This window comes from Hoplias malabaricus, chromosome 2 (assembly GCF_029633855.1).
Source record: "Hoplias malabaricus isolate fHopMal1 chromosome 2, fHopMal1.hap1, whole genome shotgun sequence".
In the NCBI taxonomy this organism is placed as follows: domain Eukaryota; kingdom Metazoa; phylum Chordata; class Actinopteri; order Characiformes; family Erythrinidae; genus Hoplias; species Hoplias malabaricus.
Genome location: NC_089801.1, coordinates 64,068,392 through 64,094,164, shown reverse-complemented (window position 1 = coordinate 64,094,164; position 25,773 = coordinate 64,068,392). Strand labels below are relative to the sequence as shown.

Sequence of the window (25,773 nt, the reverse complement as noted above, 5' to 3'; positions counted from 1 at the left end):
GAAACGTTAGAATAATGCTGTGAATGATTAATGATTAATCAGTTTGCTGAAGTGACTCAGTCCTTGGACTTGGTGTAGTTCTTACTAAGGAACTTGCTGAGAATATACATGTGTGTGTGTGTTTGTGTGTGTGTGTGCAAGAGAGACTGAGCGTGAGAGTGACTTGGGTTTATGTATGTAAATGTGTGACAACCTGAAAGAAAATATTATACAATTAAATGAATAAGGAAATAATTCATTAAAAGGATAATTAATTAAATATTTCATTACATGATTAAAAATTGAAATAAAAGCTTAAATAATTTGATGGGACTTATTAAATCGTTATTTAAATGTGCATGTTAAATATATTTTTATTGTATTACTGTCCACCATCAGTCAGTGGGCGGATCCACTCTCAGATGATGGGTGATGTTGACAGATTTAATTATTTCATGGTGCAAGGAGGATCAAATAAATATATAAATAGTTAAGTAATTAAATTATTTAAAATTTTAAAAATATGCAAAATTCACATTTAAATAATGAATAAATAAATCACATCAAATCATTTAAGCTTTTATTTCAAATGTTAATGAAACATTTAATTAATTAATTCTCCTTTTTTAATTATTTCCTTATTCATTTAATTATATAATATTGTCACAAAAAACCCTCCATAAAAAGATACACTGGATCCAACTTTTATTTTTTTTTTTTTTTTTTTTTTGCGCTTCTCTGGAAAACATAGAGAACAATGGATCATCTGTGACAAGAGGAAAGATCATTTCTCTACACTTCTCTAATCTAGTCTAATAAAAGTGAGAGCGTGGTGGGGAAGAGTAACAAATGTTGGTGTGTTCAGTGTTGCACAGTTGCAGGTGACGTAGAGATTTACAGGTGTGAATACAGATTTTTACAAATACTGATTTACAGTGTCTTTTGTGTACAGTAAATAGTAAAACTGTCTCTCTAATATCTCTTGAAATATCGATGTGTTTGAGGGAGAATAACGACTGTTGTTGTATGTGGCTGAAGTGTAACGTGTTTGTAAGTTTTTATTCACTGAATTACCACAGACACTCATTTGTAACTCGAGTTGTTTAGTTTTGTAGCACTTTCGGTGATGCAATTAACCTTCTCCTGAGTTTGAAGACATTTCCTCCTTAAGTGATAACTCAGTATTTCCCACCAATGGAGCAGAAGTAGATCAATATCCTCATTTCAGCTCGTGATTTTCAATGTTTGGAGTTCTGTCCATTGTCTATAACAACTCCAAATGCCTCTGCCATGAGCACACACAGAGAGAGAGAGAGAGAGAGAGAGAGAGAGAGAGAGAGAACCTAGTCTATTGGACTGAGCCAGTTTGTTTTTTCATACATTTACAGACACTAGGGCTTTGGGTAACACTTTAAATTACAGCCCGCTTAATTACTGGGTAAGTACAGAGAAAATACCTGTTAAGTAAGCCATAAGATAAAACAAGTACTGAGTAAGTAAAGGGTATGATAGTAGAAATATGTAGTTATTAGTGGTATCTTACAAACACTTTACAAATAAGGCACATAACTATGTTCTGAATTCATTGTACTTCTGAGCATAATTATAGATTGAATTGAAAGTATGACAGTTTAAACAAGTGACTATTACTGTCATTTTTTAGAAATAATTTTTTGAATTCACTGAATGTAATTATAGATCCTTTAAAGTGATGTACAGTGCACCTACAGAGAAGGACATGGTCAGCTACTTTCATTACTTGCACTAGCAAAGTTTCAAGGTGCTTTGTACTCATTAGGTTCATGACATGTGATAGCAGACTAATGATGAATGGGTGTTTCTCCTTTCCTATGCATCAGCGTTGTCTTCCACACTTTCCTTCTTCCTCAGCTCAGCAGAATTACCTTTGGGTCATCGTCTTCAAACAAGAAGTCCTTGGCATATACCATTTCGTTTATATATTTAACATTCTTTGAACAACCCAGACAATGAAGTAAATGTGCACTCTCTAGACTTACCCTTAAGTGTTTTTAAGTACCCTGTAATACAGGTAGTGTGGACTGTAAATGAAAGTGTAGCTTAGTTCCCAGTACTTTCCTGTATCTTATCTTTAATTACCCTGTAATACTGGAAGTGTGGACTGTAAATAAAGTGTAGTTTAGTATCAGTAATTTCCTGTATCTTACTTTTAATTACTCTGTAATACAGGAAGTGTGGACTGTAAATTAAAGTGTAGCTTGGTCCCCGGTTCTTTCCTGTATATTTCCTTTAATTACCCTGTAATACAGGAAGTGTGGACTGTAAATTAAAGTGTAGCTTAGTACCAGTATTATCCTGTATCTTACCTTTAATTACCCTGTAATACAGGTAGTGTGGACTGTAAATTAAAGTGTAGCTTAGTACCAGTATTATCCTGTATCTTACCTTTAATTACCCTGTAATACAGGTAGTGTGGACTGTAAATGAAAGTGTAGCTTAGTCCCTAGTACTTTCCTGTATCTTATTTTTAATTACCCTGTAATACTGGAAGTGTGGACAATAAATGAAAGTGTAGCTTAGTATCAGTAAATTCCTGTATCTTAGCTTTAAATGCCCTATAATACAGGAAATGTGGACTGTAAATTAAAGTGTTGCTTGGTCCCCAGTTCTTTCCTGTATATTACCTTTAATTACCCTGTAATACAGGAAGTGTGGACTGTAAATTAAAGTGTAGCTTAGTACCAGTATTGTCCTGTATCTTACCTTTAACTACCCTGTAATACTGGAAGTTTGGACAATAAATGAAAGTGTAGCTTAGTATCAGTAATTTCCTGTATCTTAGCTTTAAATGCCCTGTAATACAGGAAGTGTGGACTGTAAATTATAGTGTAGCTTAGTACCAGTACTTCCCTGTATCTTACATTTAATTACCCTGTAATACAGGAAGTGTGGACTGTAAATTATAGTGTAGCTTAGTACCAGTACTTCCCTGTATCTTACCTTTAATTACCCTGTAATACAGGAAGTGTGGACTGTAAATAAAGTGTAGTTTAGTCCCCGGTACTTTCCTGCATATCACCTTTAATTACCCTGTTATACAGGAAGTGTGGACTGTAAATAAAGTGTAGTTTAGTCCCCGGTACTTTCCTGCATATCACCTTTAATTACCCTGTTATACAGGAAGTGTGGACTGTAAATTAAAGTGTAGCTTAGTCCCGGGTACTTTCCTGTATATTACCTTTAATTACCCTGTTATACAGGAATTGTGGACTGTAAATTAAAGTGTAGCTTGGTCCCCGGTACTTTCCTGTATAGTCGCAGGAATCTGAAAGTAATTTAGCACCCTCTGTAAATAGAAGCTAAAATATTCTTAATGTAATGCTAATGATGAGCGCAGACTGATATCTTTTAATTACGGACCAATACTAGAAATTCATGGAACAGAAACCCAGAATAGCAATAACTATCCACAAATCTAAGGTGGGCCATGCAAAAGAGTAAACTAGGTCAAGCTAAGTAAATCAGTACACTGGAAAAATCATTTACAGAACGCTTAGTAAAGCCACGTCAAGACAAAGGTAATGCTTTGCAAAGCACACTGGTGAGCTCTTCACTTAAATACCCTCCAGACAGGTGTCTAATCAGTACTCCAGGGAAACACAGCGTCCTTGAGATCTCTCATTAGTGTGGGAGCTGTCCATCAGCATCGTGATCTCCTGAGAATTGTCCTCTCCTCAGAGTTCCTGAGACTCTGTTGGGCATGGTCACTGGACAACATGAAACTTACCACGAAATACATGTTGACTAAGTAGTAAAAGACCAACTTGAACTCGTGTAAGTATTGCACCTACGTGACCTGGGCATAAGGCTGTCAACACAAGGTTTGCATCCATTATCTGTAACCGCTTATCCGTTTCAGGGGCGCGGTGGGTCCAGAGCCTACCTGGAATCATTGGGCCAAGGCAGGAATACACCCTGGAGGGGGCGCCAGTCCTTCACAGGGCAACACAAACACACACACATTCACTCACACCTACGGACACTTTTGAGTCACCAATCCACATACAAACGTGTTTTTGGACTGTGGTAGAACACAGACACGGGTAGAACACACCAAACTCCTCACAGACAGTCACCCGGAGCGGGAATCGAACCCAGAACCTCCAGGAGCTGTGTGACTGCGACACTACCTGCTGCGCCACCGTGCCGCCCCAAGGTTTGTTTTAAATTTAAAAAATAATTATTCAATTACTCAGCGAAATCAAAACATAATAGCTTGCATTTAAAAAAAAATACTTTTAATAGAATAATTTGTCAACAAAGACTCTGCATCCAGCCCACCAGAACACATAAACACAATCTGTGTACACAAACACCAACCAAAGCTTTATATGCTTCTCTTCTTTAATTACTCACCAGAAAAACACACAAACAAAATAAAAAAATATTATATTCTGCTTATTTTTCTTCTCCTTGTACTTTTCCTTATTCATTCTGTGGGACAGGTCGGATGGTGCATACCTTAAAACAAAAGTAATTGTTGACATCATAGATACTCAAGGCTCATAAATATTATTAGAATAGGCAGAGCAGACATTGGCTTATCATGGAAAAAAAAACAACATTTTGTGAGAATTACAGATTTACACAAACATTATTAGGTCTTCGGGGTTGACTTTTTTAGGCTTACACTTTAGAATTGTGGCTAAAAACTAGAGCCTATTTCATGTTAGTGGTGTTAGATTAACATGATACAAACTATAGCAAGCCACTAAAAGAGCACAAATCTCAAGCAAAATTTCAAAACGTGGATGCAATTGTAAAACAGGCCTAGCATTACCTGCAGCCCGCCCTACAACTAAACGGTTGCCTGTGGTGCCCAGCTCATTTTATTTACTTTGAGTATTTCCATCTACTTTGAATTTACCCAACTATAATCCCTGTGCATATAAAAACCTGAAAATATATCACAGAGGGAGCATGTTAACTAGCATGTTTAATCAATTATAACATTTCTTTAGCCTAGCGTTAGTCACTGGATGTAGATAAGGTTACATGTGACTTAAAGATAATAACAAACTATAATATAAGAAAGCCACACAGACAGTTACCCAGAGTGTGACTCAAACCCACAACCTCCAGGTTCCTGGAGCTGTGTGACTGCAACACTACCTGCTGCACCACTGTGTAACCTGACAGAAACCTGACAGACAGGCTCTGTTCTCCTTATCACATCTCAGTGGAGCATCACAATGATATCAAGCTCTAATTTCAAAGTAAAAATACCACCTAGTGTTATGTTACTTTAACTCTTGGCCTACGGAGTCCTGACAGTTTTGCCTGAATTGTTCACAAAGTGTAGGCACAGGGAACAATGTAGTTTGCTTGTCTAGGAAATAAGTAAATTCGTTTTAAAGAAAAGATTAGGCAGAAATCAGTTGGGCCAGGTTGGGACTAAAGGCTCTGAAGAGAAAAGTGTGTGTGAATGAATGGAAGAGAATGATATTGTGTGTGTGTGTTTATTAATGACATTTGTTCCTATTTATATACTTTTTACCCACCCACATTCCCCTCCTAATGTTACATAGCAGTCTTATCAGGTACAATATGGTCTCCCTGAGTTTCAGTAAACACTGTCCTCTTCCCTTTTTATGTGACTCTTTTAAATCGTTCAGAAGACATGGAGTCTTCTGAACCCCGAGAAAGAAAACGTTCTTTCTTCATTTTTCTCGTGGAGAGATCAGTTTAGTAAAATAATATTTTTACTGGTATGTCCTTCGTTTATTGATTAAAAATCGTTTAAATAGGACAAAATATGGACGAAAATACCATTCAAATTGATGAGGATTTGAAACAAGTACTTTCCGTTACAATACAAAGCTGTTAAACCAAGCTTCTTATTGGAATGTTCAGTTCCACCTTAAATTGTATAGCAGTTACAGCAACATTTAAGGTGGAATAGACAATTCCATAAAGCAAGTGAATCTTAGCCTCGTTTAGAGAATTTTGCTTTCGCTACTGCAAATTTAGCAGTGATATAAATGATTTTTTATACTTATTTGTCTGTAAAATGTGAAGAAAACCTGTTAAAACACAAAAACACCGCCGGTTTCAGTGTTGAAGTCTCCTCTCTGCCCTCTTGTGGCGAACAGTGGAACAGCGCGGTGAGTCGAGAGACCATGAGGTTGCACCAGAAAACAACGCCATGATTGTTTTTCAGTTATTTTGAGCTTTAATTCACATCTTTATGAAACTGAGACAGTTTTCACGATGAAAGTAATGACAGCACAAGCGCAATTGTTTTTAACCTGAAGTGACACCAAAACACATTTTAATGTGATACTGCCATGACTGTAATGACTAGATTACAAAATAACATTGATGTACATTATATTCACTACGCTACTCGTGATTTTGATCATACCTTAGTAAATATAAGGATCTGTGTTAGTTCTTTTTACTGTGCTTCTTGTTAAATATTCCCTTCATACAGAGATGTAAATATTGATTTTCACAGTCAGAGCTAGAAACCTGAGACGAGTTAAAGACTCTTCTAAAGTATTTCATACAATGTGAAAATTCCATACATTATAATAGAGTTAATTGCCAATTAGACCAGTAAATATGTAATAAAAACAAAAGCTTATTAAATGATCAGAAGTGTCTATATAATTAAATATTTACTGGAATATACCTTTATAAATACGTTTGGAATTAACAGTCTAAGTGACAGAAGAAATACGTAAAGTGCTTTGGATTTTTGGTACACACATATGGAGACCAAAGGGGTTGGGTGAAAAAAAAATATATAGAGATTTTTGTGGTAACAATTTGTGCATGTTTTTTTAATGTGTTCACAACTTACAGTTTGTCTTCTCCTATGTCTTTGAAATTGAGAAAATGTCCATTGGGTTATAAAAAATCTAACTGGGATACTTTATAACATGCAATTAAACATCCATCTGTGTATTAATATATATTCCAACTCAATTGTTTATTTTAAATACAGGTTATAAAAACTGTTACCTGAAGCACACTCAAAATTAGGGACAGAGGCATGTTTACAGCTGTGTTAAGTCACTTTTTCGATGTACACTACACGTTTTTCAGTTTTGCAAATGGAACTTTTGTTCATTTTGGCTTGATGTAAGACTTTAGCTGCTCAGCAGTCTGTGGTTAGCACGGTTTGATTCTCCTTGTCATGATGAGCCATAGGAGACAGATCTGGACTGTAGATATGTGGATGAAGAGCATGCTCTCTCTTTGGGGGATGCTCCTTTTTACCCAAATATAATACTCACCAATTCACTTTTAATAACGTAAACGTAACGTAAACATAAACGTTTTTGTCTTATTTTGTCTCATTTTTTGAGTGTGATGGAGGCCTCAAATCCTACATTTATTTATATTTATCAAAAACAATAAAGATTGTCAGTAACAACACTGGAGATGTTTACTTTTTATTTTGTCTGTTAAATAAATGTTAAGAAATTTAACTTAATTTAATAAAGATTCTGGTTTTTATTGCTTTTTTAATAAACTGCCACTGTGTCTTTATTGACATAAAATAATAAACATAATTAGCTCTGGTCTGATTTGGTGTCACATTCAGACAGCGTTAAAAACAATAAAATGAAATAAAAGTGAGTAAATGATAGAATCCGATAATAATAATATTTACATTTTATGTCAAATTCATTCATTTGACAAAAGTGGAGGAGATTAATTCTCTGTGATTAAAGCTCTTTGAACCATGTTAACGTCACACAGATAAAATACTGAAAATCAGATGTTGACCTCAGAATGTATCCAGCTGGACGAAGCGTGTACTGTTACAGCTTCATCTGGACATCAGCCGGTCCCTAACAGTGTGTGATGAGTGCTGTGTTGTGCAATGTTCCTTTATGACTCCCTCTCTGTGTCTGGATGGATATTCAGATGAAATGAGAACGATATTTAAACAAAGAAAACCCATTAAAAATCTGCCTGCATCAGGCATCATCGTGTATTTCTTTTTACCTTTTTATCTTCATTCAACTTCTGTTATTTCTCACAGCATCACAACAATCACATAAAACTTAAGGGTTCCTCAAAGGTCGTGGGCTTGGACGCCTGGTTCTAGGATGAGCCTTTATTTTATTTCACTCTTTAAGGGACTGTGACATCCTTCATCATTCTGTAGCACTCAAACACTCGGTGTGACATACTCGTATCCAGCAGCTGAACAGCCGTCCTCACCTACTTTCATCACTGTCTCTGACAGCTGTGCTTTTTCAACTTATACCCAGTAAATTCAGACGTACGTATCCTTGAGAATCGACTTCCTTAAAGTCATTTAGATTTCTTTCCATGTTTTTTTTAATAATAGTCAAGTGATTTATCTCATGTCCACAGAGGGTTTCCTGTCGTTGTTCCTTTCTCCCCCACGTTTTAAGGTTGACTTCTCATTGCCGTTCTTCATTTTTCCTGAGTCATGGCCAGTTTTAAGAAAAGCACGGATTTTCGAAGTGTGAAAAACCAAACATAATTCCAGCTTTTAAAAGTGTTATGATCAAATTCCCTTCTTTCTTGCTCCAGAGCATGATCTTCAGTCCAGGTTCTTTGCACCTCTCAAAGATGTCTCTTGCCTTTGTTTTCTGTCCCGTGTTTGTGGTCTGGGCTCCTTAGAAGTTGCTGAAGATCTGTTGTTTCTTGCTCCAGTCCATGGGGGGCGCTCTCTTGTTGGCTCTTTTGGCTTTGGCCTTCTGCCTGGCCTCAGCCGCTGTGGGGCTGAGCCATAATCCGCTCTCCAAAAATGCATCTGACTGTGCTTTTAACTCCTGCCTTGGACAGGGGGCGCTGTGGCGTTTGTGACGGTCCAAATCCAAAATCTGCGAAGAAAATACATCAGCTACTTTAAAATGATGATCATTTTGTTCCATACAGTGAGTGACACACAGTCTTGTATATGTGAATTGTGGGGACATAGACTTCCATTCATTTTATGGAGGCTTTCAATTTAATTGTCCATTAGCACGACCTTAATCCTAACCTTAACCCAACCCTAAAACATTAAAATATGATGATTTTACATATAACATGGTTGAGACCAGCTGGTGGCCCCCACAAGGAAGACAAGCCCCCACAATATGACTGTGTTAACACATTTTGGTCTCCACAACATGGTACATAAACACACACACACACACACCTTGTAGTTATTACTGAGCTCAAAGCTGGTCTCTGACAGGGTGGAGTGGGAGGAGGAGCTCCCGTATTTCTGGTGATTCAAAGAGCCGTTTTTAATTGGTCGATCGAACACGGTCACATTTACGACTGATGGAGAGTTAAGGGGGCTCTCTGTGATTGGTGAAGGTGAAGCAGAAGCAGAGTTGCGTGTGATTGGACGATCTGACACTGGGCTCTCTATCAGTGGTCCGTCCACACAGTCCTCTTTTAAAGAGAGAGAGCGAGAGAGAGAAGAAAACACAGAGATAACAGAGAAAATATGATTTTATTACCTTTATATAACAGTTTTTATCCTGTAATCATCTGTTACACCATTAACATACTTTTCACAAAAGGCAGATTAGTCTCAGATTGCCAGATTCCTTCAGGGAAAGTCTGGCACCTTTCGCCACTTACCATGACCAAGACCCGCCTATTACTGCAGGAAAAGAAATTTGACTCACACACAAAAGGACCAATCACAGGCCGGTTATTTTGGCATGATGTGTAGAAGTAGGCAGTTTTTATGGTTCACTTTGGACCAATACCAGAGTCAGTACAAACCCATACACAGAAGTGTTTATACGTGGATGTACAGAGAGTCAGTCAGAATGCAGCTGGCAGTGTCCGGACAGTGAGGAAAGGTTTGTGCACTGAAGAAATCAGTCTCCATCAACTTGTGGGTAGAGCCTCTGTGGCTGAGACTCAGATTTACAATCCGTAAGCTCTAAATGAACCTATCCATTCCCCGCCCACAAATGTGCTCTTCCGTAGTTATGGTTGCTAGGTTAGACAAGCTTTACCGAACACTGGCCAAAATCCCATTCATCCTAATGAGAAATTCTAACCCACATCAAATACAGAAATTGAGAGACATTAATCTGCATGTCTCTGATGAACAAAAATGTATATGCAATTTAAGAATTAAAATTAACAACAATAATAATAACAACAACAACAATAATAATAATAATATAACAAATAAATAAACAGAAAATCAAAGGCTAGTCAGAGTTCAAAAGCCTGCAGCCCACGTTGAAGTTCAGAGAGGTATTGATGGTGTACTCTACCTTTAAGGTGTTCTGTGGTGGGTGTAATTCCTAGTTTTTTAAACAGTGAGTCTGTTTCTGAGTCAACCACAAGCAGCTCTGTGTGCCCCCCATTTCCACGAATTAACGCCACAACATCCGAGTGCTTCAGACCCTCAACAATGCGATCGTTCACCTGTAACACACACAAAGAAGCGAGGGGTCAAAGGTGCACTTACACAGGAAGCATGTGACCACCAGATGGCGCAGCAGGCCAATTCTCGTCCCACTTTCTACTGTTGCTCTGTACTAATATAGAATTACACAGCAGTGAAGGAGTGACAGTGTGATCTCTGGAAAAAGAGGGAAATTTCTCTGCTGTGGAATTAATAAAAAATTACTCAAAAGGATACTCAGCTGTCTGCACATTTACATGTAACTTACCAGGAAAAAAAGTTGTACATACACATTTTTTTAAATCTTAATTACATTTTCCACAGCCTGAAACCTGTTTCTAAGACAAATATAAATAGGGAACTTGTCTATGTAGTATGAACAAACATGTTTAATGTGAACAACGCCCCCTGTACACAGTTTTCAGCAGCCAGCCACGTGTCAGAATACTTGGAGCATCCCGAAACAAGCATTTATATGTTATGGCATGTTTTCAAGTCTTAGAAATAGTTATAATTAACATGTGGTGCTTCAAAGCAACATTCTCTTTTGTTGTTGTATAGCAATAATCTTTTTTGTTGTTGTATAGTAACATTCTCTGTTGTTGTTGTATAAGCTACATTCTCGTTTGTTGTTGAATAACCACATTCCCTTTTGCTGTTGTATAGCAACATTCTCTTTTGTTATTGTATAGTAACATTCTCTTTTGTTATTGTATAGTAACATTCTCTTTTGTTATTGTATAGTAACAGTCTCGTTTTTTATTGTATAGTAACATTCTCTTTTGTTGTATGGCAACATTCTCTTTTGTTATTGTATAGTAACATTCTCTTTTGTTGTTGTATATCAACATTCTCTTGTTGTATAACAACATTCTTTTGTTGTTGTATAGCAACATTCTTTTTTTGTTGTATAGTAACATTCTCTTTTTTGCAAAGCAACATTCTTTTTTGTAGTTGTATAGTAACATTCTCTTTTATTGTTGTATAGTAACATTAATTTTTATTGTTGTATAGCAACATTCTTATTTGTTGTTGTATAGTAACATTCTTTTTTGTTGTTGTATAGCAACATTCTTATTTGTTGTTGTATTGTAACATTAATTTTTGTTGTTGTAATGTAAAATTATCTTTTGTTGTTGTATAGTAACATTCTCTTTTGTTGTTGTATAGTAACAACCGGATAGTATAATACAAAATAAAACACTTAACTTTTTATTAAAAAACAAAAATTATTTATTAAATGCTACAGTCATGATTGCTAGCACAGATCTTTAGCACAGCAGTTACCATAAAAGCACAAAAGAGTAGGAGAATTTTTGAATTCTCAATTACAATTATATGTTACACAAAAAATACTTATTTTGTACACCTAATACCTACTATTTTTTATGACATTGTTTTCATTGCAGACTGCGCTTCTTCTCATTTAGCACCAGCTGTAAGTTAAAAATGTCACTTACAGATTCTCTCCAGTTTTATCTGCGTGAATCTGATCTGCTAAAGGCCTGTCTGGTGTTTGAACTTTGCTTGTTTAATCTGCACTGGAGCCACGAGGCCAATGTTTCTAACAAATAATGAAAGGTTAAGTACATTATTATCTTCAGCCTAAAACATCACACTCTCCCCACACTGTGCCTATTTGTTAATTAATCTATAACAGACCCAATTGTTTTGTTTCTGCCATTATGAAATAGTGCAAGTTGCACAACCTTCTTCATGCCCATTTTTAGATTTAACAGACAAATATTTCCTTTCCCATTTTCTCTCCAGTGATTCTGATCTTAATCCGGGCTAATCCAGGTTAATCCCTGTGTTAATCTGAAGGTGCTCTGAGCTGGATTACCTGCACCACTCTGTCTCCAGGCCGTAGCCCAGCTCTCTCTGCTGGAGAGTCAGGATCCACAGAGCGGACAAACTGCCCCACGCGGCTCTTATCACAGTGAAGGTTAAAGCCATATCCTCCATCAGTCATCTCCATACAGCACAGACGAGGGCGGAGGTCCTGCATCACTTCATCTTCCTCCCCGAACACAGTGTGCTCCTACAAAGAGAGAGAGAGAGAGAGAATAAAATCAATACTCACACTAGAATACATCAGCAACCAATGAATCTACACATAATTTGTTTTGGTCAAAATACCACAAGAATCAAACCCTGCAGCAGCAGCGCTATGTGTTTAGTACAGTGTCGCCGTCACAGCACTTGAGCATTGGGACCCTCACAGACCAAAGGGACAGCGCCCCCTCTTGACCAAAACAACAAATACTGGCCCAAACCTACTTAGCTTCAGTGAATTTGCATAATTGTGTTGACTGTAGACGGTGTGTTCCCATGGTTTCACTTAGAAAAATCAACAAAATATGTAATTTAACCCGGAGCGCACACATAAAAGTTTTAAGAATCTGAGTATGATGCAACAAACCACGCCCTATACTCACACCGCTGATCATACGTCAGGTTGGAAAACCTTGGGTTTGTCCATCCACATCTTCACGCCAGACTCATTTTTCAAGAACCACTACTTAAAGCAATTCTAGGTAGAACTGTACCTTAAAATGTCAGCTTTAAAATCACTGTGATGATCCACTGAGCTGTAATAGGGAGAACAGAGCCTCAGTTGTCGCTACTCTGGGCTAAGCACTGCAGAAATTGCACTATGTAACTTTTGGAGGAGGGTAGGAAGCCATCCCCCTTGATTTCAGGAAAGTGAATTACATTCTGCAACTGTAGGAGGAGCCCAGGAGCAATAAAATTGTCTTTAATAGTTCACCTGAGGTCATTTTGAGATCATAACTTTGAACACAAGCGTTTTAATAATTTCATACCCGTGTCTATGGTTGTTTTATTCAATTAGGAAACAGAGTTTCACTTCCAGTGACCCAGATCAATATCTTTACTGCCCTGATGTGTTTTTGTAAGGATGTCATCAGCTGTGAGGCAGAGACTTTGATAAACCAGGTGTAAGTTAAAAATGGGCTCTTTCTAAATTTGAATAAACAAGTTTGCTCTCAGATCTGAACCCACAGAACCTGTTTCTTCAGATGGATTTGCATGATTTTAACAAGTCACTTACACCTGACACACACACACACACATACATACACCCACACACACACACACACACACACACACACAATCTTTTATCAGCAAATTGTGGGGACATTACATAAACTCCCTTTCATTTTGTGTACATGTACCAATTACTTTTCCATACATACTACTAGTTAAACCCCAATGCAACCTTAAAACATGCCGTCACCTTAAAATATAATGATTTACAATGTGGAGACCAGGTGGTGGTCCCCTCAAGAAAGACAAGTGTGTAAACATATTTTGGTCCCCACAATGTAAAATATTTGTGGTAGACACACACACAAGCAGTCATGTAAAAAGACAAATTCAGACAGTGGTGGTAGGCTGTTACTTAGGTGGATGTTTCTGTGTTCTGTTTTTTATAAAACGAAAAATAAGTTGTAGGGAAACACATGATACAACCTACAAATCAAACCTGAATGTAGTTTGTTAGGTAGTGTATTGTGTGCATCATTTCATTAAAGTGATATCACTGCTTTTATTGGAAATTGTGCCTTTAATTGTGCATTTAACTCATCTGTTACAGTGAAATACACACACAGACACACACTACTGCACTAGGGGCAGCGCACACACACACACATCCTCAGAGTAGCTGACAGCCATCTGCCAACTAGTTGGGGGTTAGGTGCCTTGTTCAAGGACACTTCAGCTGTGGATGTTGAGGGAAGAGACAGAGCTGTTCCTTGACTCCCAGGTAGAGGGGATCGAACCTGCTCATGATTTGACATTGTTTTACTGGAAACGTATTCAATAAAAGCAGAAGAGAGCTAATTTAATCAGTTTGAGGCTGATCTGGATATGAGCATCTGCTCAAAGAATAAACTGTGAATAAAGCTCCACTCCCTTTTTGTGAGCTTCTTGAATGAAGGAGGAAAAGTCCCTGTGAAGATCATAGGAAAACGTGCGTGTGTGTGTGTGTGTGAGAGAGAGAAAGAGATACTTTCAGCCTCTTTTCTAAAGAAAGTTAGCCAAAAACACCCAGCAGAGGCACAGGACATTCTTTAAGCCATGATGTCACTTCCTGTCCTCAAACAATGCAGGGATGGAGCCTGTTTTAATCGGATGAAGCACAGGCCCACATTTAGACACACACACACACACACACTTACACCCGAACACAAATGGACACAAAAGCAGTCACGTAAATAGTTTGAATACAAGACAATCCTCCCCAAAAAAATAAATAAAACCAAAAAGATCAGGCTACACAAACAGCCCTCCCTCTGTACACCGCTTTCACACGCACACATGAATGAACAGTGTCAAGGTGGTGTGTGTGTGTGTGTGTGTGTGTGTGTGTGCAGGTGTCCTGAGGGAAAGGGGAAAAAAAGAACGTAATCTAATCTCAACACACTCACAAACACACAAACACACACAATGAGCCTTTTCCTGACGCTTCTGGGAAAATACCCAGGAATCAAACACCTAGTTCTTCACACAACGAGAAAGTGAGGCATCACAGAGGCCCAAATACACAATCTTCTGAGGAGAGGACCTGCCTACGTCAGAAAAACATGGGATAAAGCGTGCCGTTCTGATTCTGATTCTCTTCTAATGTCAAGTGCAGAGACTTTAGAGTAGCCCCGTCCACTCTGAGTTTTTGTCCAATCACAGCGATGGAACCACTGGCTGTTTAGACAGGAAGAGGACACTGCTGTGGGGTTTGATCCTTGTGGTGTTTTGAATAAAGCAGCTCCCAGACTTTCCATTAAGTGGTGCAGAAAGAATGATATAGACCTATAGATATCTGCTGAGAAAATAAACAAAATGTGTAATTTGACCCATTTGTATATGTGCACCAACAATGAGCCGTCCTGAACTCTGATCTGCCACGCTTTCTGCACTCACGTGCTTTCATACATAGCTTGTGTGTGTGTGTGTGTGTGTACCTGTGTGTTGGTGGGTATTGTGCTGAGATCCGTGAGGCACTCGCTGCCTGTGTGTGATGAAGAGGGGGATGGAGGGATGCGAGGAGGACTGACGGGGTCAGCTCGCAGTGGCAGAGAGCCAAGTAACATTGATGGAGAGATGGGAGGAGTCTGTAAAAGAGAGAGAGAGAGAGAGAGAGAGAGAGAGAGAGAGAGAGAGAACAAGTCAACGTTTCTTCACCATTTCTTCAACTCCACCTAGGTGGAGATTCAATGTTCTCTCCGTGTCTGTGTGGGTTTCCTCCAGGGTCTCGGGTTTCCTCCCACAGGTCAATAACCTGGGGGTTTGGTGAATTGGCTTCTCTACTAACTGTCCTGTCCTGGTGTGTGAATGAGTGTGTGTGTGTGTGTGTGTGTACCTGTGTGTTGGTGGGTATTGTGCTGAGATCCGTGAGGCACTCGCTGCCTGTGTGTGATGAAGAGGGGGATGAAGGGATGCGAGGAGGACTGATGGGGTCAGCTCGCAGTGGCAGAGAGCCAAGTAACATTGATGGAGAGATGGGAGGAGTCTGTAAAAGAGAGAGAGAGAGAGAGAGAGAGAGAGAGAACAAGTCAACATTTCTTCACCATTTCTTCAACTCCATCTAGGTGGAGATTCAATGTTCTCTCCGTGTCTGTATGGGTTTCCTCCAGGGTCTCGGGTTTCCTCCCACAGGTCAAACTGTCCTGTCCTGGTGTGTGAATGAGTGTGTGTGTGTGTTTGTGTTGACTGAGTGTTGAATAGAATGCTGTTCTGTGCAGTGTTGACTGCAAAGCATCCTTGGGTGTCTACAAAGGTGCTATATAAGTTTAACTATTAAAATTATAAAGAAATAAACACTATTATAGGACAATGGCTTATAATCAGATGCAACAGTTTGGACACTATGTAATTATATTAGTTTATAATATTATTATAATTATTATATAATAATAATTATATTAGTTTCTGCCATTATACATGTGTCTAACCTGGTTTAACCTGACCTGTTGTGTGTGTGTGTGTGTGTGTGTGTGTGTGTGTGTGTGTGTGCACGTGTGTGTGTGTCAGGAGGTCACTCATGCTGATCCTCTGTTGTTGAGTTAATCCGAGTGCAGCGAGAAGTCAGAAACCAAATCTTTGTCCTTCTGACTGTACGCTCCTGACCAACACATTCACTTTATCAAAAACCAAACGCTCATTAATCGGCTGGAACTGATCTGACCTGAGTTTTGTAGCACAGTGAACAGAATCCCCTGGGGATGTGTTCAGATCTGAACTGAGACTGGAGCTTGATGCTCGCCTCTATAATAAACATACACTAGAAAATTCTGGAAACACTTTGAAAAAACCTTTAAAAGACTAAAGTCTGGCACTCTCTCACGTCTAAAGCCAGGTCACTTCACTGTCACTTCTTTATACAAATGGATTACTTTATTATTACAATACATTAATGGCCTTTTTGACTTTGAAAAAAATCACTGTAGTGCAGTGCTATAGTCCTACACTTTAACGCTAAGCTTTAAACAAAACATTAAACATGTCAAATGGACACTGTTTTAAACAGTCTGTTTCAAGAGACACTTACATACACACACACACACACACATTCTTTTCTTTCTTTTTGTCTCGGTTTGCGCTCCAAAGGGAGGGGCACACAAACACAATGGCTGCAAGGTTCAGTCTTCAGTTTCAGAAACAGGAATTTAGGGCAAAACTGGAAACTTGGAAACAGGAAAAATCACAAATCAAACATACACTTTCACACTGCAGCCTCTGCATAAAACACCACCACCCCCTGCCCCTCTGCCAACTGTAGACATTCAATAAAGATAACATTTCTACTTTATTTTAGCCTGGAGCTATAGCTAATGTAGCTAAGAGGTAATAATTAAAAAAACTTTAATTGGAAACTTGCAAACTACTGGTTTATAACATTATCTCACCTACACAGGAATATTCCGTTTCTGTCACACTGTTATAACCCTGAATACAAACAACAACAGAATTTAAGAACTGGGTTACCTGCGGCTACTCTTTTAGCTATGCTAATGTAGCTTTGTCCAGTCATTTGTGTAAAGTATGACTTCAGAGGCTAAACATTAGCTGATGGTTCTGACTAACAACAGTGGCTTATCTTAAACCTAAGTAATAACAAATTGCAAAGTGTGAGACATGAAATAAGGGTCACCAGAAATGACTGCATGTTTATATATATATATATATGTGTGTGTGTGTGTGTGTGTGTGTGTCTGTGCAGAAATATTTAACAACCTGGACAGCTGTATGTTTTGAGTTTGAACACCTTCAGAGCGGCAGGTTTCAGCGTCTGTTCCCTTAAATGATAACGAGCCACTTGCAGTTCACCCCGACCCCGAGTGCACAGCAATGAGGAGCAAGGAGAAGAAGCTCTGGTTTTTAGCCATTTTTGCTCACTTCTCTTTGTTCTCCATTCTCGTTCTTCTCCATTTTTCTCAGTGCTCTTATTTCTCCACACTTCTTGTGTCCACTTTGCTAAGTTTAACTCTGAGTTGTGCTCTCACATAAACATGGGTCCAGCGCTGTAATTGGACAGACCCAGTTGAGGGGGCGGGGCAATTCTGAAATCTCTGCACTCCATTTATATAGCTGCACAAAGTCAGAAAACCTCATGTTCTTACTTAGACAGCCAACAAAAATCAGACTGTATGGCCTTTTTTCACAGTGTGTGGGTTTGTAGACCCTACAGGACACGATTTTTCATATGTCTCATTTAAAACTAATTAATATTACTGCAACCATAATATCATTTTTGTATTAATATGTCAGCTATAATATTACAGTAGTTTTGAGACTTTTTTAGCTTGATATTCAAGAAGTTTACAGAAGAGAGAGAGTGTGTGTGTGTGTGTCCTTGTGTCTGTATCCTTTTCTGTTGTGGCAGACTTATCATCTTTCAGATTACACCACACAGATTTGTGTACTATTGTTTCAGTGGTCATATCCTGACCAGTGTAAATCCACTCTTCCGCTACAATTGTTCTAGTCCAGTCCCTACCAGCCCCTAGTCCCTAATCTGTAATATTTCTCACTTTGAGGACATCTTTCCACTGAAGGACATTTGCCCTTCTGTCCCTTTCTTAGTTTTACAGTATTATCTCCACTGTCATACTGGACATGGCCTGGAGCATGTTCTCTTTACTGTAAAGTCTAAATATAGGCCTTTGGGACTTGGCCCCTCTATAGGGCGTGGGTCCACTTCCTAGACTTCCTCCCAGACACTTACAGCCCACCCTTACACAATCACTCAACAAACAGCCAATCCCGAGACACGGAGAGGACACAGTAAAGGACTAAGATTCAGCTCTAAACACCACCACACACCGGATGTCCAACATTGCGTCCAAAATTGAGGGCCACACTCGAAACACCCCCTCCTACACATTCCACGCCCTACACTCAGCTTCCTGCACCACAGAACTTCCCATCCCACTGCTACCATGTCATCTCCCATTTCTCCAAGACTGCTTTCTCTCTCCTGCTGAGAGACTTTTTTGGGGAGAGGGGGTCCAGCTTCCGTTCCCACAGTAAACTCACCACGAACTCCTCCCCTGTCCCAAGCTCAGATTTAGGTGTGGTCAGTGTATTCAAATTGAAGTCTACATTATCAATAACAATCTTAGGTTTACAGAGGGGACATTTAACCTCATATCCCAGAACCTATGAACCATCTCTAAATGACTTGGGCCAATCATAAGTTGCCAAACAGCCAGGTGCTATGACATCACAATCACAACTGACTGACAGTACAGCCCACAATGTTTAACCATAAAAAGTAGATATACTGGATTTCATGGCAAAAATAACAGGACCGGACCTTAATTTAAAGTATTAAAATATTTTTCAATACCATATTTCCACCAAATAACTTATCCCTAAACTTTTGCTGGGACATTCTGCTGGCCATTATAGAGAGGCTACTGCAACAGATACAGGTACAAACACACAGGTCGCTCACAGCATCACTGTCCGACCAGCACCACAAACCTCCACAAATGTGACTTTACAGGGAAACGGAATAAAAGATTATCAGTGTAAATTAGTGTATGAGTTCAGTTTGGTCCATTTTTATTAGTTCATAAAGTTAAAAAGGATGCTGTTATTCAAATTATGTATAAAAAAATGTTTTCTCAATTAAAAAGGTCTGTTCTTCCCAAGATCTAGAATATATCATTTAGATGTAACTGTGTGTGTAAAGAGAGAGAGAGCATTTGTCCATGATGTTAAAGTCCTTGCTAACGTGTTCTGTCAGCCGTGTTCAGGGACTGAAGTGCTAACCTGGCGCTAACCCCCTCTCCCGCGGTGTGCCCTTCCTGCTAAAGCTATTATTCTGCCTTAGGTCAAAGACTGACTTACAGCAGCATTTCCACATTTGAGAACAGGAACTGTGTGTGTGTTTGTGAGTCAACCTCCCTGTGTGTTTTGTGCATGTGTGTGTATTTGTATGTGTTTGACAAGGAGAAGGATTTGTGTGGGTTTTGTTTCTGTCCAAGGTAAAACATAGGATCCACCATGACCCTGACCAAGAAGAAATGGTTACAGGAAATCAATAAGCATCACAAAAGTGCCTCAAGCATTAAGAATAGTATCAATTCTTCAACAGAGAATCTGGAGATCTGGAGTTCACCAGTCCACACTATGAAACAACAGCACACAGTCCGTTTTCTGTGGTATACATAAGACATCTTACAAAATGAGCCGCTCTGGTTTGGTACCACATCTCACATCAAGTGCAAAGACTTTATATTTATCCTGAGCAACTGAGCAAGAGAACTGAACAAAAACAGCTAAAAAAACAGAGCTTCTGCTCCTCGCTCCTCACTGCTGTGCACTCAGGGTCGGGGAACAGTGAGCGGCTCATTATCATTTAAAGGAACAGGTGCTGAAACCAGCCGTTCTGAACAGGGCTGTTTATACAGGGGGAGAATGCTACTGTGTGGTTTGATCCTTTTGGTGTCTTGACCAAAGCAGGTCACACATTAATTGTATTAACTTGTTCCCTTTAATATATAGACTAACTACACTGATAAGTGTTCCATTTCACCTACCAGAGTGTTCTGTGTATGCTTTAGTCTGTACGCTTTCATGGCTTATATACGGTCACTCCATCTCAGTTCCAAGTCTAAAAAATAAAGTGAATCTGAAGGACAGAATGACCCAACATTTACCAGTATGTAATCTGCACACACTACATCAATAAAGTCATGATGTCCAAAAAACTATAGGAGCCTGTAGAAGTCCTGGGCCATTCAGGATAATCCAATTAACCAACTTAGGCCCGGCAGCCCGCTGGGGCTCAGAGATTTTGGTAGGACCACACAGTGAGCAGGTTTTTCCACATCACCACCTGCTGATACAAGAGCTTGGCCTGACTCAGGCACCTCACTGTGATTTTCAAGAACTCTACTAATGACATTTCTGAGGTTTAATGTTCCTAAAATAGTCATGATGGGTATATGTAAATGACCTCTGTTGTGATTGGATGCCCACTGTTGTGCCTCACTCTAAAAGCAGTTTGGGCTGAAATATAGCTAACAAACTTTGAGATCCTCAGGTGCATTGAGAAAAAGGCTTAGTGTCTATATATATGAATTGTAAGCAGTATATAGAGAGACTTTAATATTAATAACTAGAATTATGATTATTTTATTATCATCATCTCAGTGATTCTTGTTTATTTTTTTTTATCTTATTCTTCTTGTTTTATACTGAACCATTTTAATGGTTGTTTATTATGTTAATTGACCTAATATTTTTATACTTAATTTATATAATTGTATAATTATTCATCTTTTAAATTAAAATCCAAAATGTTTAATTGTATTATATAATTTACTCTTATTCTTCTACTATGTTGTTTTCTTCTTAATGTTTTTAATATAATCTTTTTGACTCTTTGTCAATTTTAATTGATGAAATATTATTTGTATTTTGTTTTCAATCCTTGTCAAGAGTAATTACACAGCTACAGAGAAAATGAGGGTCATCCTCATTGTATTCTCTGAGTCAAAGTAAAGGTCGATTGATTGATTGATTGATTGATTGGCTGATTACATACTACCAAAATGCCCAGGAGGTTATTCCACAAAGCAAGATTTCTCAGTTTAGCCTGATAACATAAGTCAAGCTCCTCCAATAAGAAATAAGCTGAGAGGCATTCCTATTGGACAATCCTCAGTTCTGGGTTTAAGTTATCTGGTTAACTGCGAAATCTTCCTTTGTGGGATGTTGAAGTTACCTTGTTGCCGTTCCTAATGAAGGCCAATTTGTCCATCTCCTTGGCTGCGATGGCCATTCGGAGTTTATCGGCGGAGCTCCTGCTGAAGGGGGGAGTGATGGAGTCCCGTGGGGAGTTGGAGAGTGAGACATGAGGTGAAGAAGAGCAGGACGTTCTGGGAGAGGAGGCGAGAGAGGACGCACGAGGGGAGAGGCAGCCCATCTCCACGGCCAGGTCCTCAGTGCAGGGAATTCTGTGGAAGTGCAGGAACTCGTCCGTCTCCCTGTCCACCACCAGCAGCCTGGTCCTGTGCTCTACAGCCATGATCTTCTCAACCACCTGAGACAAAACCATGGACAATCAAACTGACCGATTCCCCCACAGCTCCTTATTTAATCACATTAATTTAATCTTATTTAATCACGTTCTTGTCCAGGATTCACAGTCAGATGTTGTCTATAGTTTTGTATAGTTTATATAGAGCTGGACGATGCAGACAAAATTTATATCACAATATATTTCTTAATTTCAGGTGATACAATATAACTCTGATATTGATTTGAACAATAAAAAAGGCACAGAACAACTGCCAAGAACTGAAAGAAACACGGCATTACCATCAAACAACAACCTCTTGGCTTTGTCAATATGAATATTTGTAAACTAACTTTAAAATTGAGTGCAATTAACCGACGACAGCTCCCTAATGACCATCAATCAGTGACCGATGCTGCAAATAATGTATACTGAAATATTGAAAAATTAAATATTGAAATGTTTAAAATTCATATTGTTACTGAAACATTTTATATTGCGATTATATATTGATATGGAATTATTGTCCAGCCCTTATGTTTCTGACCTATATTTGTTATTTACTCCTTCAGTTTGCAGGTGTTTCAGAAGGCATGACAATAAAGTAAACTTTGACTAGCCTATATCATAAGCCTGAAAAATCTTGGCAAACAGCTTTTCAGAATAGGTTTTAATAAATGGGCATGTTTTCTTTGTCTATTTGTATTAACACCTTAAACTAAAAAGCTGGTTAAAGTCCAACCTTGGGATTAAAGCCAAAGCCACACTTTAAATCTTGTGTGATGTCAGAACTTAAGAGTGCTCAAAGATTTCTGGCCCAAAGAACTTCAACATGTACTTTAATCAGTCATTTTAAAACGTCAAACGTGTTTAAAAAGATCAAAACCTGCTCTTCAAAGTAAGGATGAAACTCTGAAGAAACTCTGAAACTGAGTTTTGGATCTAAATATAGCATAAGCAGTAGAACTAATTTTCACAAACAAAACATGGTAACACTTTAAATTACAGCCTGCTAATTACTGGGTAAATACAGAGAAAGTACCTGTAAAGTAAGCCGTAAGATAAAATAAGTGCTGTGTATGATACTAGAAATATGTGGTTATTACTGGTATCTTACAAACATTTTACAAATAAGGCATGCTGTAAGTACAGAGTTAAGTTAGGTGTAAGAAAATGTAAGTACTGAGTAAGTAAAGGGTATGATACTACTTTCATTACAGGTGCTAGCAGAGTTTCAAGGTGCTTTGTACTCATTAGGTTCAGGATGTGTGATTTACCACAATAATCATCATTTATAAAATTAAAGATTTTTGTTAATTTACTGACAAGGAACAGCAAGAAAATCCCAAAAGCTGTCCTGAAAGTGTGTACAGGCCATGCACATGGACCTGAGTAAATGTGCTTAGTAGCTATTCAAATAAACTAAGATGAAACCCTGAGGGTGTGGAGCCTGCTTTGTCTCTTCCACAGAAGCCTTACAAGTGTGTATCTAAACATAATCAAGCACAAGTTCAACACCCATCAGAGGGCAGTGGATGGCTAATGCTAAATTATGCCCTATGACTGCTGGGTGCAGAGAAAGTGGGCCAACAGGTTTCCTGAACAAACAAAATAAGTATGACATACTGTTATCAATTGAACTGAGCCATAGTATGATGATCAAGCGTCTAAATGTGTGAATGTTAAATGTGAATATAAACTGTGCTGTGTTTTGCTATAAACTCTGTATGCAGCTACAATGGGGTATGGTTTGAGGATTTTGGGAAAATAGGTAATTATGATATAAATAAAATTATTTTCTATTATTTACACTGCAGACATGTCTTGTAATGAATGAATTCAGCTACTTTAACATGTGTAACAATTGCTGACAGGTGTACAGGTCCACAGAACGTACTGCCAATATCCTTGGAGACTCCGGAGCAGAGGCTAATCTCACCATTTTTCACCATAAAAAAGTAAATGCAATCTTTGATCCCAGTGCACCTGTTGATGGTCAGTGCTTATGGGTTCTCCCTGCATCTGCATGGGTTTCCTCTGGGTGCTCCGTTTTCCTCCCACAATCCAAAAACACACTTTGGTAGGTGGATTGGCGACTCAAAAGTGTCCCTAGGAGTGGGTGTGTGAGTGAATGTGTGTGTTGCCCTGTGAAGGACTGGCGCCCCCCTGCTCCCAGTGATTCCGGGTAGGCTCCTGACACACCGCGACCCTGAACTGGATAAGCGGTTACAGATAACGAATTAATTTTAACGTAATGAGAAAAATAAGGATTTAGGATTGCATAATTCGTATTTTAGACTAAATGTTCACCCCTATTTAGTCACTACCCATTACAACCATAGGACTCCCAACAAGACCCCTAGGCTCAACACGCTTGAAGGAGAACACAAACGGCCCAATTCCGTTACTCCATGTTGCCAGCATGGCGTAGACTAAGGGTCAAATTATTTCCCCTTAGATAATCAGGGCCATTGTGTTCTCTTGGCCTAGGATGGCTGGGGAATCATCAAGCTCACAATCTGCAGATGATAGTTCTTCATAACTCCATTAAATAAATAGTAATGACCATTTTGAACAAAGCAGCCCATGCCTTTCCATACAACTTTGTATTATACATCCGGAAACTCACCTCATGGTGTGCATCCTTCTCTACATTTTCTCCATTGACCTCCACCACTCGGTCACCAGAGCGAAGTCCAGCCAGGTCAGCAGGTGACCCAGGTTCAATCTTTCGAATGAACTGGGCTCCACGGTAGCGTTCCCCATGAAGATGGAAACCAAAGCCACAATCACCTTTGGTCAAATAGCAAAGTCTCGGCTGAAGGCCTCTGTCCAGCATCTCCTGCTCCAGACTGTATGTCATGTCAGCCATAATGTGTTAAAATAAAAACACCCAGACAGTCTTTAAAATATGCCAGGATTTCCAGAAATCAAGAATGTGTTAACATGTCAGACTACTGATGTGTGGTGATAATGTATGCTTCCATGAGAAAGTTACTAAATTAATCCTGCACCTATATTAGTCCTCAGAAAATGTTGTGTACTTAAAAATGTAGTCCTCTTAAAAGCTGAAAAATAATTTACATTGTAAAGTAACTCTTTGCCCAGGTGTACATCGTTGATTTAGGCGCCAAAATCCAAACTTTCTGTGCTCGAGCGCATTCCAATGAAAAAAAGGCGCCAAAATAACTTCTACAAAAAAAAAAAAAACGTTAAATGGCACCCATGCCAAATAGACCAAGAAAACAGGCAACAGCCATAATGCTACCACGAATGAGCCATGTGATACACAAAGCAGACAAAAACGGGAAAACTAACATTAATACGAAAAACAAAAAAGAAAGAAACAAAAGACGATTAAAACTGAAATAACTGAGTCTCTCGTGTTAAAATCCAACAGTCAGCCGCAGGAGGAGAGCAACAAGGTACTGGGTGTTCACTGTATGTTAATACCACTTGGAGAAAAGTGACCAGGAGGATTTACATAAACTGAGAGAAAGGGAGGGTACATAAAACCCAGTTTCACACACACACAGAGAGAGAGAGAGAGAGAGAGCGTTTGAGATCTATTTCAGGATAAGACAGTCAAACACATCCAGCAGGAACTCTTCCTCTCCCCACCATTGTTTCTGAGATTTTGGTGGGGAAAAGCGAGAGAATATTCTGGAACGTATTGAAGTCAACGCCAGAAGCTGCCATGCCCTGTCACCAATTTTTGTTCATCAGCTTCTGTTTTTCCCATGTGTATATAAAACTAAATTCATTAGAACAACGACAATGCATCGTTTGAATGTTATGTCACGTAGTACATTGCAGCATTGGCGTAGGAACCGCGGGGGATGTGGAGGAC

The 25,773-nt window shown here is 38.8% G+C and overlaps 1 protein-coding gene across 2 annotated transcripts; it reads right to left on the bottom strand.

Moving 5' to 3' along the window:
• Positions 1–4,277: 4,277 nt before the first annotated feature.
• On the bottom strand, positions 4,278–25,224 carry LOC136687601 (Na(+)/H(+) exchange regulatory cofactor NHE-RF2). Of its 2 annotated transcripts, XM_066662105.1 has the most exons (8): positions 24,553–25,224; positions 21,630–21,947; positions 15,753–15,902; positions 15,355–15,504; positions 12,213–12,410; positions 10,236–10,389; positions 9,149–9,390; positions 4,278–8,828 (listed from the first exon to the last, which is right to left on the bottom strand). In XM_066662105.1, exons 1-8 carry the CDS (start codon positions 24,793–24,795, stop codon positions 8,622–8,624), a joined length of 1,662 nt encoding a protein of 553 aa, XP_066518202.1. In that variant the 5' UTR covers positions 24,796–25,224; the 3' UTR covers positions 4,278–8,621. The 2 variants fall into 2 exon arrangements, with proteins under 2 accessions (XP_066518202.1, XP_066518203.1); XM_066662106.1 differs by lacking the exon at positions 21,630–21,947.
• Between the last annotated feature and the right edge of the window lie 549 nt (positions 25,225–25,773).